Below are 20762 nucleotides of genomic sequence, written 5' to 3' on the forward strand. Positions count from 1 at the left end.
GAAAACCTGCTATTTATCACAAACATCTGCTGCTGCCAAAAAAAGTTCATTGTTGCTCTAACTCACACATTTGTTGCTCAAATACACACACACACAAGCGTAAACTGTTTCATGTGTGACAGACAAAACCACATCAGGGTCATGTGTCAGCAACTATGAGGTCATGACATAGAGCAAACTGATGTGAACACTTCCTGCTGCTGTTTTACAGAGCTCATAGAAAAACATTGAACACTTCACAAAAAAGAGATCATCAAACAACCAGCCAGTGGTAGTTAGAGTTCAGACAATATCCATTCCAAATTTAGGACAGTACTATTTTTGTTTCTGGACTAAGATGAATTTGTAGAGATGATCAAACAAACTGTTAAATCCCTAAACTAACTATAAAGAAACAAACATTTTCTCTTTCGACTTTTAGCAAAACTTTTTGGTAATAGCAAAAAGAACACAATACCAGAAAGCTTAAAAGCCAAGAAAGTGAGGAGCAAGAGGTAAAAACCTGGATAAAAGTTATTTCTTCACTTGATGTGATTAAATGTGAAGAATGTAATTTTTGCACAATGAGCAAAAATGCAATCTGTTTGTTTAAGCAGCTGGACATGTTTGAGCAGTGCCAGACATAACAATTATTTAACAAATAATTGGGGTGGGACTGCCAGTTTGTCAAACAATGTTTAAACTAGTGTGAAATCAGTCCGTATTTTGCGAATATTTTTTATTTTAATATTTTTTTTTCTGTTTGGTGCCACTAGTGGTGTAGAAAACACACATGGTATGATGCAGATCTTACCATCCAGGGGTGAGGAATTTCTGGCAGAGGCATCTGAGGAGGGGCCGGGAGAGAGGTGTGAATCTCTGTCTTACAGGAGGGTTCTGAGAGCACAAAACACAAATAGTAACATGCTCACTACTGAAAAAATGTAAATCGATACTGATATTGAGAATATCTGAGCTATAAATGAAGAGATAAAGTTGAAGTGGGGAGAGTCGGGTCATCTGAGCAGCCCAAGTAGGCTTGTGCTTACCTTTAGTGGCAAGAACTTTGTGTAGGATGTTTAAAATTCGCTGTTTCTTCTCCCTCACACCTGCGGTTAAATACTCTCTGTCCAACAGCTCCAGAAAGACCCGCAACTCTGCCAACAACTCCTCCATTGCTGTAAAAACACATACAGAACACTATCAGGTATCAGTGGATTTGCTAAAATTTACCAGTGGCATGAAAATCTTTTTTTAGTTTTGGATTTTCTCCCCAAATTTGGCATGCCCAATACCCAATGCGCTCTAAGTCCTCGTGGTGGTGAAGTGACTCGCCTCAATCTTGGTGTTGGAGGACGAATCAATGTTGCCTCCATGTCTGAGACAGTCAATTCATGCATCTTATCAAGTAGCTTGTAGTGCGTGTTATCATGTAGACCTAGCCACGGCATCCACGCACAACTCACCACGTGCCCCACAGACAGCAAGAACCACATTATAGCGACAACAAGGTGGTTAACCCAATGTAACTCTACCCACCCTATTGGTTGCTCAGGAAGACTTACTGGAGTCACACACTGGATTTGAACTTGGGACTCCAGGTGTGGTAGACAGCATCTTTACTTGCTGAGCTACCCAGACCCCAGCATGAAATCGTTGAAAGATATTAAAAGATTTGTTTGAGGTACTTAGTGGCGAGTAAACTAGATATTTACAAAAATGTACGTATATTTAGCTTTCTTTTCATCAGTGAAATAAGAAATACCTAATACTTTTGCATAGACAGAAATTCAGATTACAAAGTCAATACTAAGGCTGAACAATAATTTTTTTTAAATATTGTGATTGCGATCTGAACAGCAATATGATTCACATAAAAAGTGTTTACTTTACACCAAAATTAAGGCATTTGCAAACATGCCATAACATCTACTGCCAATAGAAAAACTGTTCAAGAAAGTGTTCAATCTGAGTTCTCTTAAAAATCAAGAATAAAGTGAAACATAGAGAAGGAAATATCTAAATCTATAATAAATAAGCATTTGCAAGCGAACATGAATGAGTGAATGCGGAAAATGATTATGGCACACCAGTGCATGTGACAGCTGATCTAATATCAAAGGTTATTAATTTATTGCTGCCTAACATCAGGATTAAAGCTTTCTTATGCATCTTGCCTCAATAACAAACTGCTTTTCAAAGAGGTCCGCTAATTATTTTTGCATTAAAATAATTTTTCTCACTCTCACACATGGCCGTGAGCGCTCTCCTCTCCACCTTTCTCTCTTTCACGTGCACGCAGACACCAAAACACAGTGAAGATAAACCACCTAAAATTTGATTAAGTTGACTTTATTGCTTGTTTTTTTATGTCAAAATGACGGTCAGTGTTTTGAATAATGACGAATTGATGGATGTATTAATAACCTTGTGCTCACCTGCAAGATTCTGAGAAAAGTCAAAGATCTATAAAATCCATGATACCTGCATAACAGCATATCAGCATCTTCGTCTTACACAATACGATAGAAGAAAAATCTAACCAGAGCCTCTTTGCACAACTGTGTGAGGATGAAGCGCAAAAATTTACCAAACATATTCTGCTTCTGATGGCGGTGCACTGGCTGAAGCTTGGTGAAGTGCTTGTGGGATTCTTTTCCTTGGATCTAAAAATGTACTGAAATTCTGCCACCTCTTAACCACACACTGCAAGATTACAAAAGCCTTTTCAAATGGCATACATTGTTATCGTCATGAATTGAAGGATAGGATCCAAACACAAGAATGCAATTGAAAGGGCTTTATTGAAAAGAACAATATACAAACCAAAATCTCTCATGAGGGAGAAAACAGAATATATAACACATACAAAAGAAAAATTCTCTCAATGGAGAAAAGTCTAGAAACAAAACAATAAACAAACAGAGAAAAACAAAGACCGATTGATAAAGGGAATGAGGGAACAAACAGACCAACCGAGGTGCAGGGCACATGCACTCCAAACATCCAAAACAAACTGGCAGGGGACACGAGACAAAGAAGAACTTAAATAGAGAGGGAGGTAAGGGGAAACAGGTACTGACGATCTACTAACGAGCAGTGAAATCAGCGCTGTAATGGGAGTGCCAACTAGGAGTGTGGCCAGGGAACCAATACAGACCCGGCACACTGCCAGAGATCCAGGACAGACAAGGTGGGGGCCAGGGGAGTAGGATAGACCAGGCGGACGACCAGGGAAGCAGGAGAGACTAGTTGGACGGCCAGTGGAGCAGGACAAACCAGGTGGAGCAGACCAGTGAGAGTCTAGCTGGACCAGCCAGGGGAGAGGATCCAGGACAAGGTTCAGGCCAGGTGACCGAGGAGATGGGATGAGGTCAGGCCGATGGCCAGAGAACTAGGGTGGACGGCCAGGGAACGAGGACAGATGGGGCAGAACTGGCATGACAGGCGAAGGTGGAACTGGCAGGACAGACCATGATGGAACCGGTGGGAGGGACCAGGGTGAGTGAGAGGGAACATGTAGGAGGTTTAAGAAAGGCAGAGGGGTACAGTGGCCAGGGAGAAAGCTCCAAGAATCTTTACCCGAAGACCACGATGAAATCTGAGTGGCAAAGGACAGGTAAGACCAGGCAGGGCCCCCGAAGGGCTGAACAGATTGGGCAGGGGTCCCAGAGGACAGGACAGTCTGGGCAGGAGCCTCAGAGGCCTGGACAAACTGGCCGTTGGCGGTTGCAGGGAGTCGGGCAGACTGGTCATTGGCAACAGCAGGAAGCTGGGCAGACTGGTCGTAGGCGGCTGCAAAGGGTGAGGTCCGTGGCAGCCGCTGGACAGAGGTCAGAATGGGAAGGTGATTGCTGGACAGGGGTCCATTTAGGTGATGGCCATTGGAAAAGGGGCAGTTCGGGAAGCAGGTACAGTCTGGAAGGCAGCCGCAGGACGGGTCAGTCAGGGTGGTGGCCATTGGCGAAGGCTCAGACTAAGTGGTAGCCACTGGTGAGGCGTCAGACAGGGCAATGGTCACAGGGAACTGGATGATCTCTTTGGCGGCTGCAGGGAACTAGACAGACTGAGCAGCAGCCGCTGGGAACTGGGCAGTGGCCGCTGATGAGGGGTCAGTATGGATGGAGGCCATTGGGGACTGGACATGCTCATCAACGGCCACAGGGAACTGGACAGGTTCGTCGACGGTCAGTCTTGGGGAATACCCGCTGATGAGATAGATAATTTGTTGGTTGTCTCCAAGGAAACTGCAGAGGATATGCTACTGACTCACCTCCTGGCGGTCAGTAGCAGGCTCCCCCGCCTCCTTGCGGGCTGCAAAGAGCTTCCTCCTCCTAATGCAGTGAGAAGCCTGAGAAGAGCCCTGGAAGGACAGGGCACGGGCACGGAGGAGTGATCAGGATGGGAGTTCCAATGGCAACGCTGATTGCGTCTGTAGACAACACCTGTGAGACTCAAGAGGTAGAAAGAGGGAAACACAAACCCATACACCAGACAGACAGAGGGAAAAGGGAGGCTTTTCAGCCAGGACTGTGACAGTTATAATGTTCACACCTTATAATAACAAAATAACAATATATTATAATCATCATATTATTTTTATCCGTCATTATATTTTTGCTTTGCATTTCTCACGGCTATGGATGATTGCGTTCTAGCTCGCACACGCGCCATGGCTATGATACAGACTTTTTGATGTATAAGCAGAGGGGGTTTTAAGGTAAAAATTAGGGATGCACCGATACCACTTTTCCTCTTCCGATCCGATTCCGATATCGGAAATCTCATCGGCCGATGCCGATCCCAATATGAGTGTTGTTTTTTTGCATAATCAGTTTAGAATATCTTTAAATTATTGTGTGGAACTAATCTGTTGTGCTCTTTAAGTAAAGAAACACAAACCTCTAACTACACATTATTATATTCATAGACATATTAAGAAAAACTTTATTATTAACTAGTATACTGGATAATGTGGCAGCAAAATTAACAGCAATTCCAGTATAAGTCATCAGGAAAAGAAGCCTTTTTTTTTTTTTACTTGTATCTGGACTTTAAAGGATTCTTATCTCTTTATTGTTAAATTTAGTTGTAAGATATCAGCTCACTTTTCATTCACACAGTAATTTTTTGGGAATCCATTCAACTTAAATATTATTATCATTTGTAAACAAATAATAATATATTATAATAGTAATATATCTCAATCGTGCACCTTTAACTTTTAAACCCTCATGCTTTTATTTTGACATTCTGATCTCTCCAGGAAGTCCTGTATGTCTGTTTGTAGGCAAGTTCACAGTAGTTTAATTCACTTCTTATTCAAATTCTGGTAAAATGCACCTCCATTGCCATTCTAAATGCACATTACAAGTGAACTGAAGTATTGAGCATCTACATCTGAGATGTTATTCGTGAGTAGCCCTCAAATATTGCGCACCGCATGAAGGCTAAAAACAGCCACAAGTGTGTGTGTGTGTGTGTGTGTGTGTGTGTAAACAGTTAAAAATAAAAAAAATGAACTCTGACTGAGCCCCTACATTTTTGACTGTGCCCCTAAACATTTTCGCTTATGGGCACAAGTGTTCCTTAAACAAAACTTTTAGCGTAGAGCACTGTTTTATTGGGCAAGCAAATTTAGAATAACACAAATGTACAATAAGTGAATCTACAGCACTGTAAATATAACTTCCTCAGCTCATTAGCCTCATGTGTGCTTTGAGTATGTGTAATACACTAGCGTTGTCAAAAATACCGGTACCCCGGTACCAAGTCGGTACTCAAACAAAAAATTATTTACGATACCAGAATTTCTGAAGGTACCGGGGTACCGAGTACCACGTCTACCCGGTACCCATGCAGAGGCAGAACTTTTGAACGCTCACAACAAGCAAAAGATTGCAGCAAGCAAATTAGATGCTGCTCAGTCTCAACCGAATCATGTCGAAATGAAAAGTGGAAAAAGCCAGGTAATTTGAGGCTGATGAAAAGGGAAACATCATAGATCAGCAAAAACCTATTTGTAAACGCTGCTTTCGAGGGAACACATCAAACTTAACAAAGCACATGAAAGACAGACACTCGGATTTATTCAAGCAAATAAAGCAGGTGAGTTTAAACTTTCACAGTTTATTTTATGTATTTCCCAAAGTATTAGGGAATGGAAAAAAAAAGTACATTCAGAAGCATGTACCGTTGTGGAATAAGCGGAGGCGGAGCTCTTTAAAGGAAACATCCCGGCATTAAATCTTAAATGCAGTCAAATGTAATGCGTTATTGCTTTATTAAAGTTCAAATAATACAGACGCAGATCATGTTAATAACAATAAACTCAGAAACTGGCATTTCTCTGTGTGGTCGGTGCCTCTTCTATGAGTTGTGCGAATGTCCGATCTAAGAGGGAGAGACTGAAACTGCTCCCGGCTGAGAGAGACTCTGCCTTGGGGAATTCATCCCTCGTGTGCGCACACTTAATGCAGCTAGATTAGAACGCGATGGCTTGCGAATTTAATCATAATATGATATATCTAAATATATGTCCATATGCATTTCTTATCATGAAGAAAAATTGCAAAATGCAGCTTTATTAATAAGAGAGCACTTTGCAGATTAGTTTGGAAATAGTTTTTTATTAATTCTATTGTATGCTTGTTTATTTAGGTTTTGTTTTTTAGTACTTGGTAAAAACAAATTAAAAGTTGCAAAAGTTGAAGCAAATCTTATATAAGTGTTCAAAAATACTTTAGGCATAAATTGTTCAGTTTTGTTATAATTAAAAAATAATATATTTAAATTAAAGTGTTGCTCAATGGCATATTTTTGTTCTTAGTTCTGCTGCTAATGTTTTGTAGACTTTGTTATTAAAAGAGTGTTGTTCAGAAACCTGTTTTTGTGTTTTGCTTTGGTACCGAAAATGGTATCGAGTACCGTGAAATTTCACTGGTATTGATACGGACTACTGAAATTTTGGTACCGTGACAACACTATAATTGTCACGAACCCCGCTCCTCTGCCCCATCTCCGCGTTCGCGAGCATGCACACATGCACTCCGCGAGCGTTCTCGCTTCCCGCTTCCTCGCTCCGCCTCCTGGAGCTCGTACGCTCTGTTTCCTCCCTCGCGAGCTCACACGCTCGTTCTGCTATTACGAGCTCTCGCTCGTAAACTCTCTCCCCCCTCTGACTCACATGCTGGCTTCTCACGCGCTTCCAATCTGCCAGAACAATATGACCACCTGCAATCACGCGCTTCTTATCCCCACACATTAGTTACACCTGCCACAGTCCCAATCACCTGTCATTGTTCAGACCTGCACTCGCCCCTATATAACTCACTAGCCTTTCGTTTGTTTAGTGTTGGTTATTGTATTTAGTTCCCCGTATCGTTGCCCTGCTAGTCTCGTCTAGTTTTGACCTCCCTACTGTTTTACCTCTTAGCTTGCCAACTTGTTCCCCTGTCTCCGTTCCCACTTGTCCCTAGTTGTTAACTGTTTTCCCGTCTTCGACCCTCTTGTTTATATCATTGATTCCCCTGCTCCGACCTTACGCTCCCCCTTGACCATTCTCTCTGGATTAACCCTGTTTGTACTTCTGCCTGCTTTTATTACGAATAAAAGCAGTTTTTCATCACATTGTGACTGTCTCAACTTGTGTGTGTGTACTCGGGTTACAATAATACACTACAGAGAACAGCTCTGCACACATACAGTAAGCAAAGCGAGCAGAATGTGCAGACTATTTATTTAATTAAATTGCAGCCTTTGCGATTTCATAATCGCACATGTTGCGATTAATCTTCAGCCCTATTCTATACTCATCCAACTAATTTCTTTTGTGTTTTCTGTACAACTGTTCATAGACACTGCTGCAAAATAATTAAAAAAACCTCCATGCTATGTATTACTGGGATATCATCTTTTTCAGACAAACCTACTCCTAAATGCAAGTAAAGCAGGTAAAAGCAAAACAAACTGTGTCTGGTTGTTTTACACAGTCTTTTCTTGTTTAAGTGGACGGTTCTTTGCCAAAATATGCTGGAAAGTGGACCAGACTTTTCACATGCTGATAGTGAAAAGTCTGGCTCTACAGGACCGTCATTGATATATCAGCAATGCCAATAACGCAAGTTTCCTTTCTCAGCTTAAGAAACATCTGGCACATTTGCTTTGTTGTTTTGGTCATATTTTACATTCTAAAGATGGGCTGTGTGCCTCGCTCTGCCCTGAGATGTTGGCAGGCTTGTGGCAAAAGGAGTGAATTATAGGTATCTCTTGGCTCTGCACCTGAGGAATATCAAAGGCTATCAAATGTGAATTGCAGCCCTGGAAAACCAGGGGTCTATAAAACAGCACTACAATGGGCCCAGGCCCATACAAACACATAGCTGTGTGTTTATATAACACAGAGTTTGTGATGGCTGCTGTAGGGTATTAGGCAGAGAATGGAGCTCACTGATTAGAGTGTGCTATGAAGCGAAATGAAGTGTAGCATAGCAAATTGAGTGTGTCAGTGTTGTACAACTGTTGGTCTTGATTCCAGCCCTCAAGACTGCTACACTAAAGGGGCTTTTCCACTGCATGGTACAACTCGACTCAACTCGACTCTGCTTACTTTTTGGGGGTTTTCCACTGTGGATAGTACCTGGTACCTGATACTTTTTTTAGTACCACCTCGATCAAGGTTCCAAGTGAGCCAAGCCGATACTAAATGTGAAGTCAAAATCCTGCAGATCACTGATTGATCAGGGAGAATCGTCACTACCAGCATCACTGGATTTCCAACATGCGACATCAACCCGCTAGATTTAAAGTTAGCAACAGCGATAACAGTACCATTTGTTCATGCACCTTTCAAATTGCGAAAAAAGTAATGGCTATGCACAAAACCCCGCCATGGTCAATAAACTAGGTGCAGACGGTCCACTCATTACCGATGAGCGAAACGAAAATGTCGCTTAGGAAGTGTCTCAGCTGTTGGCCGCACACGGCTACCACTGGACCTACAAACAGTGTAGGAAAAAGTAAAAAAAACGTAAAAGTGAATACAGAACCATCGAGGAAAAGTGGAAGTGGTTCGACCAAATGGATGCTATCTAAACCGGCGAGCAATGGGAGAGAAAGTGCCCTGGACTCGGCCACGATGGAGGATGGTATTTTATGTTAACTCTATACTCTGCTCGAAAGCTTCACTTTAGTTAGTTGACCAGCTACTGGAAGCTTGCTTCTAAAACAACTAGGCCAATTTAACTGTTACATGTGTGTAAAATCACCATGCAACAACTGCTTTATGCAGCACAATGAACTAGTAACTAACAGCTAGCGGTTGTGTTATTGTTTTGGTCAGTTTAAATCGTGTTTAAGATGATGTCACGGCAGTAGAGGCGGCACAACTATAATCCCACCCACGTTGAGGGAACTGCACTCGAAATGCAAGCTCAGAAAAGTAAAGTGAGAAGAGTTGAGGTGAGTCGAACCGTAACGTGCAGTGGAAAAGTGCCATAATATATGTGGATGTGAGCCAATCTTTTACAAGTTGGTTATAGTTAATTCGAATGCGTTTTCCCTCAAGTAAAAATATACAGTATATATATATATATATATATATATATATATATATATATATATATATATATATATATATATATATATGTATATACACTCACCTAAAGGATTATTAGGAACACCATACTAATACTGTGTATGACCACCTTTCAGCCTTCAGAACTGCCTTAATTCTACGTGGCATTGATTCAACAAGGTGCTGAAAGCATTCTTTAGAAATGTTGGCCCATATTGTTAGGATAGCATCTTGCAGTTGATGGAGATTTGTGGGATGCACATCCAGGGCACGCAGCTCCGTTCCACCACATCCCAAAGATGCTCTATTGGGTTGAGATCTGGTGACTGTGGGGGCCATTTTAGTCAAGTGAACTCATTGTCATGTTCAAGAAACCAATTTGAAATGATTCGAGCTTTGTGACATGGTGCATTATCCTGCTGGAAGTAGCCATCAGAGGATGGGTACATGGTGGCCATAAAGGGATGGACATGGTCAGAAACAATGCTCAGGTAGGCCGTGGCATTTAAGCGATGCCCAATTGGCACTAAGGGGCCTAAAGTGTGCCAAGAAAACATCCCCACACCATTACACCACCACCACCAGCCTGCACAGTGGTAACAAGGCATGATGGATCCATGTTCTCATTCTGTTTATGCCAAATTCTGACTCTACCATCTGAATGTCTCAACAGAAATCGAGACTCATCAGACCAGGCAACATTTTTCCAGTCTTCAACTGTCCAATTTTGGTGAGCTCTTGCAAATTGTAGCCTCTTTTTCCTATTTGAAGTGGAGATGAGTGGTACCCGGTGGGGTCTTCTGCTGTTGTAGCCCATCCGCCTCAAGGTTGTGCGTGTTGTGGCTTCACAAATGCTTTGCTGCATACCTCGGTTGTAGCGAGTGGTTATTTCAGGCAAAGTTCCTCTTCTATCAGCTTGAATCAGTCGGCCCATTCTCCTCTGACCTCTAGCATCAACAAGGCATTTTTAGCCCACAGGACTGCCGCATACTGGATGTTTTTCCTTTTCACACCATTCTTTGTAAACCCTAGAAATGGTTGTGCGTGAAAATCCCAGTAACTGAGCAGATTGTGAAATACTCAGACCAGCCCGTCTGGCACCAACAACCATGCCACGCTCAAAATTGCTTAAATCACCTTTCTTTCCCATTCTGACATTCAGTTTGGAGTTCAGGAGATTGTCTTGACCAGGACCACACCCCTAAATGCATTGAAGCAACTGCCATGTGATTGGTTGATTAGATAATTGCATTAATGAGAAATTGAACAGGTGTTCCTAATAATCCTTTAGGTGAGTGTATATATATTAGGGCTGTCGATTTAACACGTTAATTCAGTGTGATTCATTTTACAAAAAATAAAAGCTTTAAAAAAATGAAAGCAATTAATCGCATGCCCACGGACCATAATAAGGGAGATTCCTGAGAAATGCAAGCTTGTAATACCACCCGTTTACTCCAGAGGGCAGAAAGTGAAATTTCAGCTGTATGAGCAACGCGTTTATACAGTGAAGAAAACAACACTTCAGTAGGCAGAACAACAAAAACACACTTTACGTTCTTGCGTTCAAAACACTTGAAGGTGCGCAAATCCGAACTAAGAGATCTCAAGATGTGTTTAAAGATTGAATTTTAAACTATATTTAACTTGACACTGTGTCTGTGACCTAAACATATTATGTTTATGACGCAAAGCACCCGAGAAACTACACAAGCATGTCTGACGCAGGGTGTGGCTGGATTGAGATGGTGCAAAATTTGGAAATTACTCCATAAATATTTAATCACGAATAAAATCAAAGAAATTTCCTTCAAACTTATTTACAGGTAATACCCCACTAATTATTTTCGAGCAAATAATTAGTGCAAAATTTGGAAATTACTCCATAAATATTTAATCATGAATAAAATCAAAGAAATTTCCTTCAAACTTATTTACAAGTAATACCCCACTAATTATTTTCGAGACTCATCAGACCAGGCAACATTTTTCCAGTCTTCAACTGTCCAATTTTGGTGAGCTCTTGCAAATTGTAGCCTCTTTTTCCTATTTGAAGTGGAGATGAGTGGTACCCGGTGGGGTCTTCTGCTGTTGGCCCATATTGTGATGTCGATACATGTATATTCTGTACATTTTGTGGTCTGCAGGTGGAAAAAAAATGTCATTTATTTTGGAGTTGTCCTTACTCCACTCGACTGGTCTGATTTCTGCAAGATTGTTAGAGATCATATCATTCCCAGCTTTCAACTTTGTTTTGAAAATGTTTTATTCTGTATTTTTTTTTAGCTATGACATGTCTCTTCATAAGGAATATTACTTGATTAATTTTCTGCTTTTGTTGGCAAAGTTTAGTATTCATAAATGTAAGTATGGTGGTTATAAACCATTAGTTTTAATAAACCACTAGAGGTTCAGCAATACCTAAGAACAATTTCCAATTTGAGTAACAAGAAAGCTGTTAAGTGTATTGAAATATATAAACAATTTGATATTTTATTTAAACAGTTTATTTATTTATTTTCCTTTTTGTTGTTTGTTTTAATATACCTCTTGGCTCTAGATGTAAAAGTTTTGTAAGCATTAATCAAAAACATATTAAAAAAATGTCTGACGCAGGTGTAAATTGACAAACTGATTGACAAATTCACTTGTGTAATGGATTGCTGTGAACTGTATGCCAATGATTGACTTATGTTCAATAATATGCTAATAAACAATACATTGTATTCTAAAGCCACTTTTTGTATCATCTTATCAATGATGAACTCTTCTGCCACAAAACTGTAATGCATTTGTTTTTTACTGGGCCCAAGAATTTCTAAAAGGACCCCTGCTGTAGCCTATACAAAGCAAATTTGAAGACAGTATCTGTGACCTACAATTAAGAAGCTTTTGGATATCTGCATCTGAAACAATCTCGTCTTAAGTAATACTAAAGTTGATGTGTGTAATTTATTGTAAAAGTCTTGTATCCCAGCTTTATATGCAGAATCTATAATTAAGCCACTTAATTATAATTGCAAATTGCTTTTGCAAAAAAAGTGTGCCGCGGTGGCATTATCAAAACATTCCTTTGTTTGAGCCCTTGTACAGCCCAACAGAGCAACATTGGTTCAACAAATAGTTTGTTAGTTAAATAGTGTTATATCTCACGATAAAGAAAATCAACGATAAGCTTTTGTGGAACTTTCGATATTTACTGCGTGTCGCTAAAACACAAGCAGTTCAGCCTTCTCAGGCTGCGTTTCCACTGGGGCAGACGAAATCCACTCAAAGGCGCTCACAGCATTAGGAGAGTGCTTGCTCCACATCGCTGCCAATCCTACGATCCACCTTGCCAGCATGACGCTCAGCTTTCATAGGAATTAATTGAAAACGCTCTCAGCTTCGCTCACAACGCGCCAGTGGTAATGTAGTATCAGACTGGATGAACTTGCTAATGCTAGCTGCCTTGCTAACAATTAGTTTACGTCGGACACCGGATTGATTCCATTGACTTATTTAATTTTTTTAAGGCCAGAGTTAAACTGATTGCCAGAGCATTTATTGATTTAGGAGGCCATTATAGTGTCCTTACATAAGGACATCTAATTGAATCAAAAGAGTTCTTGTTGATTTATTGGCTAATTCAATCATATGTTCTTGTGCTAGTCTAAATAGACATTTTCAGGCTGTATCCTTGAACTGCTCCTCTGTAACATTGATGGTTAACCATCCAGCTCCAGCTCAGCAAACTGAGTCATAATATGTATGTCATAATGCAAGTGCACCATATAAGACATAGGAATTCTGAATACTAAACACCACAAACCCCATTTTTAGTGGTGCTTAGGGCTGGCCGATAAAACGATATCAATATTTATTGCGATAAATAAAATCCATGATATTGATGAATAATTTGCAATATTTAGCCTGTTCTACATCTAGACATGCGTGTTGATAAAAACACTAGCAGCTTGGCTTTCTGAGCGCTTTCAATTCCTTCCTATGGAATCCGAGCATCAAGCTCACAAGCTGGATTGTAAAATTGACAGCAGCGCAGGGCAATCGGTTCCCTAGCGTTGGGAGTGGCTTTATGCGGATTTCTTCTGCGTCAGTGGAAACGAAACCTCAGACTGTATGAAGTTGCTATTGCCCCCACTACGCAGGTCACCACGTTCTGGATCCCAGATTGATTCCATCTTGACTGCAAGACATCATGATGACGCACCCTCTCATCGTTTCTAATGAGCAGCGCGACAAAACAAAAGTGCCGGTTACATCATATCTGATCTTTCTGCTCTGTATTCTTGAATATTTTTCTCTAGCACTGAAACATGCTTCACTGATGCCATGTCCCAGGCCGCATCCTCTTTTCCCCACATGTGCGTAAACATGAGGTGCGTGTTTCCAGAGTGCCTTTAGACCATAACGTTTTTTATTTCTAAATTTAGTTTTATTAATCAGCATGTTCCAAGCCTTTAATAATAAACAAACAGATTTCTGTTCTAATTTTGTGAAATTATTCAGATGTCATCATCTCTGACGAGGATGAAAGACAAAACAATTACTAGTTTGTAGCCTGGTCTTTCTCACTTTAATATTTAATATATATATATATATATAGTATGATTCAAAATGAACAGATAATCTTATAACATTCATATCCAACTGCACTCAATTGATAAACTCTATAAAATATTGTAATATTTCCATAGAAGATCCCTCAGACACCACTGCATTGGCTGTGTCTGGGCCCCCAATGCAGTTTTGTAAGACTATTTAGAATTTTTAGGATTTAGTTTTCTCTTCTTTTTTTGGGAATTCAAAAACAAATTGCAATGTGCAAATGTGATTCAATATTGTGATAAATATTGATATCGAATGATATGAAAAAGAATATCGTGATAATATTTTTTGCCATATCGCCCAGCCCTAGTGGTGCTTTTTACTAGAATTATGAATTTAGAGCATAATTAATATAACTACTTTTCACAGAAAAAAAAAAAAAAACCTTGAGAAATAGATTTTGGAAGAACAGTCTTACAATCAACCATTAGCTTGAATAATCTTGTAATGTTTCTGGAAAACTTTAGGCTATATGGCCTATTTCACCTGAACATAATATGCTTGTATTCACATCAGGCAAGGAAAAAACAGTACAAAAGAATTAAGTATAAAATAACTACAGTAAAATATATGTCCAAATAAACAAAAACAATGTGACAAATATTTTTGTAAAAAAACAAAAACATTATCAACAGCTTTGATGGGTCTTGTATCTCATATTGCTGTGCCAATGCTGCTATGTGTAGCCTACACAATTTACAGTTGTTCCAGTATCATTACCTGTCCAATAGCTTGCACATATCGGAGCAAATAAAGCTAATGAAGCACTTTCAGTGATGGTGGCCAAACAACATGAATGGAAATATACTTTAAAATCCAACCGAGTGAACCAAATCTACAGAAAAGAGCACCAAGTGCCACAAAGAAATGAGGACCACCTTCAAACTATGCTTGGGGGCAAAGTCAAGGGAGAAGGAGTAAGAAAGGAAGGAGAGGGAGAGAAGGAACAAACTTTAAACAATCACAACCACCCACACTCTGAACTCTCAGACTCCTATTCCCCCTCATTCATACACTCTCAATTGACAAACCCTTGTGTAAACAAGACTTAATGATGAAAGACAGCAGACAATGCTTCCAAAAACACAAAGCCAATCTTAAGTGACACGCTTCATGCTTAAATGTTGAGGAATGTTCAATTAAGCAAATGTTAATGCATCCAGACCAAGACACAAAGGCCTCAAAAAGGACATAGGGGCCTTATGGTGGTTGGCCAAAATAGGTTTTTATAGAGGATTTTAGCCTTGTTTTGCAAATACCTGACCAAATTTCTAGAAAGAGACTAATGCCAAGTCAGAAGGTTTTGATGGCAAGTCTGATTATGGTTTTCAGTTTAGAGGTAGTGTAGGTCCAGTTTGATATCTGACCCACTAAACTCTCAAAATCAACATCATCCAGAGCCTCTGCAGAACAAATAAGGACATTGTTCCACTGTCCTTACCCAAATTCAATAACAAGCAGGGATGTGGTCTGCAAAACCAATTGTGATGCCTCCAGGATGCAAGAAGTAATATTATTTGCCTGATGATGTACAGTGCGTGTATGCATTTGTGTAGGTGTGTACAGTGTGTATATGTGGTTATGGTCTACCACCCAGGCTGCTGAGAAGCAACAACATCCTTGAAATTCACCAACCCTGAATACCAAAGGAAATGTGTGTTTGTATTTGTGCAGATTACAGAGTATCTTACTCTGTCCGCACTGTAATTCTATCCAACTCTTATGTCAGATCTTAGACCAGTTCTCTTTAATGAACTGTTCAAATCCATATGCACATACATGATCTACAGTATGACCTACTATATATATATAATCAGGCTTTTTGAGGGGTTCAAATCCCATACCAAGGTTCTGTGGAGTACCCAGCATCCCACACTCATTATTTTTCCTCCTTTTATATCTCTCTCTCACTCGCTCTTCTGCTTTTCTGTTTCTAAACCCCATACATTTTTCTCTTGTCACAAGGGGAAAGATAAGACAGCAGACACATAGCCATGGAAAAAAGATAATAAACCACCTTTTTTGCTTTGCCAAGAACATAAACGTGAACCTCTTTCTCTACTCTCCTCCCATTTAGAAAAGCAGACTGCTCATCCAGTGTACTGCTTTAGGGCCGCAACGACGCCTCGACGTCATCAATTACGTCGACTATGAAAATACGTCGACACGAATGAAATGCGTCGACGCGTCACATTCATTATTTACGTTTAAATATCGAGTAATGGCGGCTTCTGCTCCAGCTCATGGTGAAAATGACAATCTGGCTTTATCACATAAAGCCAGACTACGATCATCCAAAGTATGGGAATACTTTAAACTACAGCCGAACAGAAAGGTGCTTTGTTCACTATGCAAAGCGGAAATGTCATACCATGGCAGCACAACTGCTATGAACGAGCATCTTAAAAGGAAACATCCTGTGACTCTGCGAACTCAAAGCGACGAGCCAGCTGGGTAAGTAGTAGGCTTTATTACAGTGAGTTTTTGGAGTTGTTGTTGCGGTCATACCTTCTTTTTTCAGCTATTACAGCTTGTGTGCTAGTTAATAGTGTTAATTGCTAACGGTGCAGATGTAATTTATTGGCCCATTCAGCGACAATAAAATGGACTTTCATTTATAACTTCAACTTAAATCTGTCAACGAAGCCTTCAGTGCATTTAAATTGCCCATTTTTAAAAGTTGTGTATGCACATGTAGACTAGAGACATGCACTCCGCGGGACCCAACACAACAGAGTGCGGCGCGGATCTGATGGCCGAAGTCGGGCGCTGGCGTAATGCACTCGTGTGTGTGCTGGTTCGTGGAGAATAAAGCGATTCGCGGGACTCCGCAAAATAGAAATCTATAAATTGAACATCTCAAAACAAATAAATTGTCATTCATCTGTTGCACAAAAGCAACAAGAACAACTAAAACTAAATAGATAGACCCTGGCCTGTAAATCGTTTCTATGTATAACATGTTTGCAGCGTTTAACAATGTAGCCAATCACAGACATATGTGTTGATTTCTTGAACGCAATGACCAATCAGAAGCATTTAAGATGGAATCTCCTCACCGCTCAAAATGGACTTTTTGTTCAGTGCTGAATTCTGCATACTGGCAAATCGATATAATGAAAGATTCATTGTGCAGTCAGTTTCATTGATAATAACAGAGATGTCCGCTTTTTAGGAATTATTAAGGGAGAAATCCGTCCCGCACATGTCTCTAATGTAGACTTTAAAAACAAACAATAACGTTACATTTACATATTAACAGTAGCCTAGGCTGTAATCTAGTGTATTTATTTATTTATTGTTTATTTGAATAGGGACAGATACAAAAAAAATTCAGAAAATGAATTAATAAAAGTTTGAAATACTAATGTAGAAGTTGTACTTATTATTTATTGGAAAGTTTGCCAATGGATAAAACGGCTAATCCCAAAAATATGCATTAGATTAATCGGAAAAATAATCGTTAGATTAGTCGACTAATCGAAGAAATAATCGATAGATTAATCAACAACAAAAATAATCGTTAGATGCAGCCCTATACTGCTTCTCTTTTATGTCTGCTGACATGATCCAGGTAGAGAGCTGGTGATGTCTGAGACACACCACAAGCTCCTCCATGCTTTAGTCCAGTCTTAAAGTCCAGAGTATACTTTGTTTTGCATGATGCATGCAAATTTCGTCCTCAACACGCGGACAGTCTTTGTTTGTGAGAATTGTTGGCACATGCACCTGGATGGCTGCACTAAAAAAGTACTGCAAAGAACACCATCATATTTGTTCGTGGTCAGAAGGGTATACATCGAAATACATGAACATAAAATATTGATATGTAATTATGTGAGAAGAAAAAAATAGCTGAACAGCTGAAATCCTCCTAAGGTTTGCATCAGAGTTCTATTGGTGCTTATTTTGTTATAATTCTGACCTCTCATGATGCATCTTATTACAAGACTACTTGCCAAATAAATAAATGCACATGAAACATTGATCTGAGTTGATATGTGGATGTGCAGTTATTACTGAGCAATCACAGACCGCTAGATGGCACCAATGACCAATCGGAATCAAGTATTCTAGACAGCCGTGTAATAACAATAAATATTGTATCACTAGGTTCTTTCCCTACTATATAATCTTAGATCTGAGAAGCACTGGGAGCCCAGAAAAAACCTACTAGTGTGTGATTTGTGTGAACCTGGTTTACGGTTTGGCCTCATCATGGTTACTCCTCGCTGCCACAGATAGGGCACACCAAAGCACCACTAAGGCAGTCATGCTACACATACCTAGAAAACTGTAGAAAACTACAGGAGAGCAGAAAACATTGAACATATTCTCCACTGTTCCACTAATGATGGGCTTCGATACCACCAAATGTGAAGTCACATAAATCACAGTGATCATCAATAAAAGAGAATGCCTCAGTTACATTATGACATTAATCTCTGTGTTTGATTTAGTGTTGCGGTACTTCAGTACCAAGTCGATACAAAAATAAAAAAATGATGTAACATACCAGTGTTTATGCAGTACCGGTAGTACCGAGCACCAACTCTATCCGGTACCAGCGCGTAGTATGACTGACACACGACTGCTTTCAAATTCTAACAGGCTTATTTTGAACGCTATCTCTGTTACTTCATGTACACTGACATTTTTTTTTAAGAATTGATTGATTAGACACCATTTTGATGATGAAATTTAATGAAACTTGAAAATGAATAATGTATTACAATGTATTAAAATAACTAAAATAAACTATAATTATTAAAAATAATAAAAAAATAACTAAATGATGTGTTCAGTAGCACATTACAATATTAGCATATTTTTCCTGTGGTATCGAAATTGGTATTGAGAACCGTGAAATTTCAATGGTATCGATACCGACTACTGAAATTTTGGTATCGTGACAACACTAGTTTGATTAAATGTGTAGTTTGTGTCTGTCTTTTGAGTGTTTCCATTAACATATAGGGCTGAAAAGATTAGTCGACATTATCGACAACGTCGACAATAAAAAATTGTCGACAAAAATTTCCGTTGTTGAATAGTCATTTGATCTCATTTAACGTAACATGAGGTCATAATAAACTTTTATGATGGCACGCGAGAGCAGCACTGCAGTTTGCGCCTGACTGAGGAGAGGAAGAATTACACAGATCACAGTCCAGATGCACTCTAAACTTTCCAAACAGCTTCAGGTGATGTAGATCCCAAAGCGGAGCAGGGGGCTCTTTAAAGGAAACACCCCAGCGTTACATCTTAAATGCAGTTTTAATGCGTTATAGCTTTATTAAAGTTCACATAATACAGAAGCAGATCATATAAATAACAACAAACTGCGAAACTAGCATTTCTCTCTGTGTTCAGTGCATCTTCTATGAGATGCGTGAATGTCACGCTCTAAGGGGGAGATATTGAAACTGCACCCGGCTGATGCGCACACTGTCACGGGGACGCTTGTCCCTCAAGCTTAATATATGTCACTGTGCATTTCTTATCGTGAAGAAAATGGGAATATGCAGCTTTACTAATAAGAGAGAGTTTGTTTTAGTGAGTTAAAGACGGATTGAAGTGAACAGAAAGGTGAGAGAGGTTAGTCTTCGCCCCTTTATACACCGCAACAAATAAAAAATGTCTCCTTTAAAACAACATACATTTACTTAAGCAGCTATACAGCAGAATAAAAAAAAATGAGAATGTTAAATATAATATTAAAAATGCTAATCTTTTAAAATATCTAAAAATCTTTTTAAAAAGATGCATACATCTGAGAAGCAGCATATAAGATATTTAGACAAGCTTTTAGAGAATAGATCTTGAATATAAGTATATTTAGTCTTTACTGCATTCAGAGAATTATAACCAAGTGCAAAAATACACTTACTGTATATTTAAGATACATTTTCTAAGATACAAGTCTAAATATCTAAGTAAGTCTAAGCGTGTAGCAATAATGTTGCTTCCAAGTAAATGTATCTTGTTTTAAGGATTTTTAAACTATTTTAAATGGTAAACAAGACAAAAACACTTGATAACAATGTGATTTTTTGTAGTGAATTTCTTTACTGAATTAAACTAAATAAAAAAAAATTCCCATTAATTCAGAGAATGTCATTTAGAAATATTTTAAAAAGATGATTTTGTCCTCTTTATTGTTAGCAAGCAAATTGAATACAACCTTTTAGTTCGGGACACAAGCTGAATAATCGGTTAAGAGCTAATGATTAATCTTTGCAATAATTTGCGAATAGTCTAATAATCGTTCTAATAATCGTTACATTAATCGATTATCAAAATATTCATTAGTTGCAGCCCTATTAACATATGAGGAAACACTGAGGTTTCAGATACTGTATGAAAGACTGTTTGAAATATGCATCCATACATGTGTACTACTGTGATTATGAGTTTGTGTATGTAATTACAGAGCACTAACTCTTAACAGCAGTGGACAGAGAAGTGGGAGCGAGGGTCCACTGATTACAGAAACCTTTAAGAATCATCCTTAGATGCAGAGGAGACTGAATGGTGCCTAGGAAACTGCAAGGAGAATTGTGTGTGTGTGTGTGGGCAGGTTTAAGTGGTTTACGAGGAC

At 39.3% G+C, this 20762-nt stretch overlaps 1 protein-coding gene across 3 annotated transcripts in view; it reads right to left on the bottom strand.

Moving 5' to 3' along the window:
* Positions 1–20762, bottom strand: part of LOC127633290 (actin filament-associated protein 1-like) — a 117097-nt gene that overhangs the window by 36164 nt on the left and 60171 nt on the right. For all 3 annotated transcript variants that reach the window (XM_052112295.1, XM_052112296.1, XM_052112294.1), the window contains exons 2-3: positions 1029–1157; positions 794–876 (exon numbers count right to left, since the gene is read on the bottom strand). In XM_052112295.1, the coding sequence (XP_051968255.1) occupies positions 794–876; positions 1029–1157 (212 nt within the window). The remainder of the gene's footprint in view (positions 1–793; positions 877–1028; positions 1158–20762) is intronic.

This window comes from Xyrauchen texanus, chromosome 40 (genome assembly GCF_025860055.1).
Source record: "Xyrauchen texanus isolate HMW12.3.18 chromosome 40, RBS_HiC_50CHRs, whole genome shotgun sequence".
NCBI lineage: Eukaryota > Metazoa > Chordata > Actinopteri > Cypriniformes > Catostomidae > Xyrauchen > Xyrauchen texanus.